The sequence below is a fragment of the Penaeus monodon genome, chromosome 1 (assembly GCF_015228065.2).
Source record: "Penaeus monodon isolate SGIC_2016 chromosome 1, NSTDA_Pmon_1, whole genome shotgun sequence".
Taxonomy (NCBI): domain Eukaryota; kingdom Metazoa; phylum Arthropoda; class Malacostraca; order Decapoda; family Penaeidae; genus Penaeus; species Penaeus monodon.
Window position 1 is genome coordinate 50,274,196 of NC_051386.1, and position 7,500 is coordinate 50,281,695.

Below are 7,500 nucleotides of genomic sequence, written 5' to 3' on the forward strand. Positions count from 1 at the left end.
AAATAAATGTCATACATTTATCAGAGGATACATTTTATCTTCAAATTACACTATAACATTTACCTCTAGCCTGTAAATAACTTTGTCAATCACTGTAGCAAAAATAGGTGCAACATCATAGGGGCTTGTTATCTTTTATGCAAAAAATACAATATTTGAGGATATGATGTACTACCTGTCTTTCTGGTAAAATTTAAAATACTAACAAATAAGTAGACTGACCCTGAAATGCTAAAAACGTATGCAGGTACAGCCTACTCTTTCTTTTACTCAACAATATACAGTTTAAGAATATCCTGTATCACACAATCTCTTGAGTAAAATTAAGGATAATAATAACTAAAAGCACTGATGATCTTGGATTGTTAAAAATCTTGAGCACAAATGTAATTTTGTGCTATCCAGGTCACCTTTGGGCATATCAACACTTATGATTGAAATTAATGAACTACAGTTTTAAGTGTTGATACACCTAAGTGATTCAATCTTCTTTGGTTAAATGTAAAAAAAGAATAATACTAGGACCAAGGAAATGCATTTCTAGTGAATTCAAAGCAAAATTTAGATGAAAAATATTAATGATCACAATGTTATTCTGACTAAGTTTTGGGGCTTCATATTAACTATAAATAATGTTTTTTTTATTACTGCTATAAGCAAATAGAGTTAACACAGAGAACAAACTTTATCTAAATCAATAGTATTAGTACTGAAAATTTGTATTTTTTTTTACTAGCATATATATATATATATATATATATATATATATATATATATATATATATATATATATATATATATATATATATATATTCATCAGCAAAGTAAAATTACAAAATATATAATTAAGAGGGCTTTACAATGTTTTTTTTTTTTTCAGTTCCAAAACTATTCACAAATTAGGAAAATTATGAAATTCAGAATTAATGCAGGTAAATCCTATAGAAAATAAATCTAAATAATAAAAACAGCAATAAAAAATGCTTTGCCCATACAATGATATGGTATACTATCTTTTTTTGCTCAATTTCAGATACAAAGTAAAATGAGAGATACCTCTGTCCAAAGAAGAAAATTTATGAGATCTAAAAATATAATTTCAACTTTGAGGAAGTTAATTTTCCTTTAACTTTTAACTGACTTATCCTACTATTATGATTTTTTTTAATTTCATAAGACCTGATACATGATATCAAGAAGAGAAAAAAATGGTCAGCAGTGCAGTGATATTAACAGAAATGTACAGAAAAAGTACAAATGTAGTAACTGATCAAATAATCTCTTCTGGTCAGTGTCAGAATCATACCTGCAAATAATTATCAAAGGATGTTGTACTTCAATAATGTTACATCGATATCCCAATAACATAATTTGGAAAAATTATGACGTTCTCCAAAACAGAATGGAAATGCTAAGCAATAAATATACTGTATTTTTTCAAATCAGCTTAGAAATATAACAAATTCCTTTGCACAATTTTCTATGAATCGTTTTTATATACTCTGACTAGGAAATAGATTAAAAACTTCCAATGAATGATTGGTTAAAAAAGGGAATCATGAATAAGTTTAATTTTACTTCTATCATTTTTTGGCACATGGAGTACACATTCTTTTTCACACCTAGATTGCTGGTATAGAAAAATATGTTTATATACAGTTTACACTAAATAGCAACTAACATTTACTTTTTAGGTAAAACAGACCTATCCATTATTTTTCCTATATTTTCAGTAAAAACTGTTTTATTATATCCAATTAACAATCACTATGATGTGAACAGTCACATTTGTAGGTAATACAAAATGTGACTACAATAATAATTGAAATCCTGATACTGCTCTAAGAAGCAGAGGAATCCCAGGTAATATTAATAAGGTAAGGTCTTCTTTATCAATGTTAAACTACTATTCAAAAACTATCAATTATGAATAAAAAAAGAAGCTGAGAACCCCTCAAATAATCCTGAAATATGTTTGACAGATGGAAAATATAGAATCATATGTTTTAAGAAAATTTTAGCAAAGTTATGTCCCATTTCCAAGAAACTACTTTCATTGTAGAAATGAATCCTGAAAAATCTTAGCAGGTGTGAAATGTACAATAATATTTTCAGTGCAATGAGATCATGTCCCATTTCCCTGAACTATTTCTACTAGTATATTGCTAAACCTTAGCAAAGATTTTGTTGTATGAATTTAATAGTTACAAAAAATAACCCTCATAGAGATGAACATTACACTCAGATAATTCTCATAAAAAATAAGTGATAAAAGCCTATCAATTTGCTTAAAGTCAATAAAAAATCGTACCTACTAATAAGACAATATTACAACCAACTGAATAAACCAATAAACCAATAAATCAATTAGAGCATTGTTAACTTCTATATCATTTATAATGTTTCCTCTACTAACTGTAAACTGATTTTTAAAATAGAAATCAATAAATCTTATACAGCTTCCATGCAGTCTACTAAAAGTTTTTGTATGAAAATGTCTTATATAGTAGTCCATTATGTCTAACTTTTAAAAATCTGAGTTCTACTAACCATTCCAAAATTTACATATATGATTACTCAGCTATAGACAGGAATCTTTTATTCAAACCAGCATTCACAAAATTCAAACCTTCCACTATGAAATTAAAAAAAATTAATAATTTTTTAATCACCAAATCACAGACCACAATAAAACTTCCTGACACCACTTCATTCTCATGAAACACAAATTGCATGACTCGGGAAAGAAAACTAAGATGGTGGAGAGGGTAGCTATAGATGCTCCCTCAACCATAGTCACTTCATGCTCCTCCTTTGGCAAAATGCAATCTCTGATCTCATTTTTAAGTTTTCATGCATGATGAGCTAACATCACACTGCTTGGGAAAAAAAAGATTCCTATAAAACAAGAGCTTCACAGCTACATCACCATCAACTGAGTATCCTGCCTTAAAGGATAGCAAGACAACACGGTATTGAAATAAGGAAAAGAAAAAAAAAGGCTAGAAACAGAACAGGACATGGCTAAATAAGAAAATCCCTAAGACGCGCATAACCAGACTCGGACCAAAAGGCATCCTAAACTCTCGTGCAGTAATGAGGTATGTTTGAGCTGTAGAGTAACTCTCTGTTGCAAACACTGACATCAGCCAGAGAGACAAGTCAGGACACCTCAATCCAGTGGACATTCCAGATACTCTAGGGCAAAACTTACTACATACTGTACTATGGTATGGTAACAACACAGACATGATGTGGTCAAACTATGGTTAAAAAAAAGCAACAGGAACTAAGAGGGGAAAGATCATTTGTCACAACTAAAGTTGGGAAATGTTTAAATAAAGAGGAAAAGCTAGAAAAAAATGAAAATAACACCAACACAATTAAACACAGAGTGTACTTTCTGAAACTGAAAAGTTAACATTTTTTTTATAAACTATGATAAGAAAAATACATATAAAGATATTTTTTACAGATGTATCTCCCAAAACATGAAATATTTAAACAAACCAGTTATATCTAGAAAATTTTCAAAATACTCACAAAGATCTAAAAAATTATTCCTTTTACAGATGTAAAAGATTAGAACAACTTTTTCCAGATTTGTTCTTTTGTCAGACTAATTACCTTGCAGTCATATGGAACATAATAAGCACTATGTTTAGGGGGCTATGTGTTTTCTGATAGTTATCACTAAAAAGTCAAAAAGAGTATATTATAAAAATCAAATAATAGTCAGGACTGTCAATCTGGAACACTCAAACATATGATAGAATTTAATTTTTTTCTATTGATTTACAAGGTTGGTTTTTGATTTGGGAGGACACATCCTTATATGAAAGTCGACAACCAATTAAACAAAATTAGAAAAAGTAAGGAAAAATACAAATAAAACAAAAAATTTAAAGCAAAAGTAACAGATTAAAGACACAAAAAAGAACAGTGCAATATCAAAATGAAAATAAGGATAAAAAAGGGAAGTGGCATTGATACTACTGTTAACTTAAACTTGTTTAACAGAAGAATACAGGAACAAGAGGAGAGGACAAATTGCACCACAGGTTCTGATGCAAACTTACTCTTCTAAACTCTGCAATCTGCGGGTATTGGTAAAGGTTTGGTAAGAAAATCTTTCCCTGTGTCTTACATGGGTATGGTGGCTCCTTTTAGGCTATTATAAAGGTATTCATAACTTTTGCAAATGAATCAGGTAAAAGACATTAGCATTTTCTGTAAATTTTGGAGAGGAAATACCTTAAACCAACTGAACTATGATTAATTATCAACTCTAAAAGGAGCCATGTACAATAATTTCTTTTGTAATTGGTCATCTTAAATCTATTAAGATAGAAACTATAATTAACCCCTTTGGGATCATTTCCCCAAAAATTGCTAAGTACAAAAATTCCAAATATCACAAATTAAATTTCCATATAGGCTATGTAATATATATTTCTCTGATACCATAATACTTATGCACATATCCAAAAAAAATATTTTTTATATTCAACACTTTTATCAGGCACAGAGAACATGAATAAAGAAATGGGTACTGAAGCCTGGTAACAAACAAGATTATAAACAATGCATCTTTGAAACAATAAATTGAGATTAAAATATCAATTGACAATTACTTGTGACTATCATTTAGTGTTATCTGTCCCAAGGAGGTTAATTTGAGAGATAATTCTTTATCTAAAATTATATAGATGAATTCTAGCAAGATCTATTTTACCAATGTCACATCATAAGAAAAGGTCTGTAAATATATATATTTCTTTTGTTAAGGTTGCTAAACAGTGCCTGGAGCAAGTAGTTGATGTCAAAAAACATTGCACCAAAAACATGTTAAAAGATAATAACGTAATAGTAATCAATTGAGAAAAAAAATCAAGGCAAATAACTGTGTAAAAAAAAGCTACATAGCTTTTTTTCTGAAAGATATAAAAATATATGTTTCCTCCCATAGAAAAATAACAATCTATAGACAGTGATATATAATCAATGTAAAGGACAATAGCCTATGGAACTAACCAGCCCTGGCAACGTGAATTCATAATTTAAACCCATATAATCCACATCTGTAACAAATTCCTTAGACAACAACAGTCAAGATTAACTATAAGACAGACCATCTGATTAATAAATTCAGAAAATATCCAAAGTAAATAAAGGAAGTTAATAAGTATAGTCTTCCTTATGTTTATAAGAAAGAAAAGATCATAGTAAGTATAAACTGCATAAAAAAATCTGACTACATATATTAGCACATAAATGCATTTCATGGTAAAATTATCTATGGAAAGTGATTTATTCAAATGTGAAGAAAACCATTCCTTTGAGAGTGAGTGGAGATATGAAAGAAATATAACATTTAGGCAATATATAAAGTCCTCTACATGAGGCTACCATATGGAATCATATCAGGTTTTATCAACTATTTGAAAAAAAATCATGACTGTAGTATCTCTATCAAAAACAGTATGCTCAAAATTTTGCTTTCTAAAAAAGAAAAAAATATGAAAAATGTAAAATAATATTTCAACATTCACAAAATGATAGAATTAAAAGATAGAGAGAGTGAAAAAAATCATAAATACAAAAAAATAATACAAAATTTACAAAAAAAAAGAAATGTTAAAAGTTAGATTGAGGTCATAAGATAATAATAAAAATACATTAAAAAATTTAAAAAATCTTCATTTACAATGAAATACTGACTATCTATGGCAAAATGTGCTCTGACATCTGCATCCATCAAATCACATCAAAATCGTCTCTAAATTTACTTACATGATAATGGCAGCTTCGAGTAGGTGGCAAGCATTTCATATTAGGACATACTTACTGTTTGGATGTTATTTTATTAATTTATCATTAGTCTTTTTATTTTTTCATAATATTTATACTTCTCGTACCATTAGCTGATTCTCTCTCAGTGTGTACTTACTGTACGTAATTTAATGGGAAATACAATTTTTTTTTGGCTGTATGCTCTATTTACTGTACTTTGAAATTATGTTCAAAAGTAATGCAATGAATTTGCATTTTCTTTTCTATCAATACAATCAATCTGTCAAACTTTTTCACCTTTCTTATGGACATGATTTTTCCCTATTTTCTATTTTGAATATAATTTTTGTTTATAAGAGTGTGCTGCATAAAATAAACCATAACAAAGCTATGTGCAGTCATACCTTGAAAAAGTGATTTTATATTACAAAAAAAAGAAAAAGAAAGAAAGAAAATATAGTAAAAGACTAATTTGGAGACTACCTATGTTTAGAGAACAAAACTTACTGAAATCTTAATATTTCATACAGAACCAAAGATATAGTAAAATATGTGGAGTGAATAATAACTGTTCCTCACCCATGTTATATACTTTGTATTTAACCAGTAACATTCTCAATGTTCTCTTAATATATGTGGTAATCAATTTGTTGAATTAAATAATTTTCTTGAATCAACATTTATTTTTCTTAAATTCAGATTTTTCTAGGATTAATAAGTAATTTTGGTAAGATGCCATTGTTATTTTTCTTTAGTTATGAAACTTTTATGTGCAGTTAAATATGATCCTTTTAAACTGAATAACCCACAAAAGCCAGTTGATTTGCAATAAGCTAAAATAATGAAACAAGATAAGAAAATATTAATACAAAACTTCAGAACAGTGTTCATAAATTCCCATAAAAAATTCATTACCTGCATAAGCTTCTTTACGACATCTCTGCCTAAAATGTGGTCAAACACTGCTTGAAGAAACTGGTCACCCATAATTGTGAGCTTGAGTTTGTCACGATGCCAGATCAACACTCGAGAATCTTCTATGGCTGTTGCTGAGACCTGAAGGAATAAATTGGATTAGCATATTGTATTAGAAGTAAACAGTTTAGGTTGACAATAACTTTTGCATTTTTAAAAGGAGGAAAGAAAGGATGAGTGTTGAAAAACAGGAGAATTATGGTGAACATATTTGCACTTGTATATTTAGTATGCTTCATAGTTATACCTATCCATCATAATCATTGACTGAACAGAAAAACCTCAGAACTAGTAACTGGCTTTATCTAATTAAGCTTTTCAGTTCTTGATGATGCAAAAAATAATACATATTTTTGGGGGTGCACAAAACAAGCTATTTATGCAACTTCCTTACCTTTAAAAAAAATAAAGCTCTATATACTGAAATAAAATTTTGGCTTCTTTTAAGAATAATATTATGAGTCTAACTGAGAAACAAACAGAGATATTTGTGAAATCAAGAAACTGCTAGACAGACTGACTGTTAATTATGATATATAGACGAATGATGGATGGAATAACAAAAAGAGAGGTAAGAGTATAAGCATATAATGAAAACATTTATTTACTTTCAAAGACAACCAACCTGGAAGAACTCATCTGTAGATACACCAAACCACTCTGGAGAGTCAAGGAACTGGTGCTGAGACACAATGTGGAGAGCTCGCCCATTTTGGCTTATCACCAGTCTGC

At 28.9% G+C, this 7,500-nt stretch overlaps 1 protein-coding gene across 4 annotated transcripts in view; it reads right to left on the bottom strand.

Annotated features, from left to right (window-relative positions):
* Nucleotides 1-7,500, bottom strand: part of LOC119574005 (popeye domain-containing protein 3-like) — a 63,593-nt gene that overhangs the window by 20,975 nt on the left and 35,118 nt on the right. For all 4 annotated transcript variants that reach the window (XM_037921112.1, XM_037921118.1, XM_037921115.1 and 1 more), the window contains 2 exons: nt 7,394-7,496; nt 6,709-6,849 (listed from right to left, as the gene is read on the bottom strand). In XM_037921112.1, coding sequence (XP_037777040.1) covers nt 6,709-6,849; nt 7,394-7,496 — 244 coding nt within the window. The remainder of the gene's footprint in view (nt 1-6,708; nt 6,850-7,393; nt 7,497-7,500) is intronic.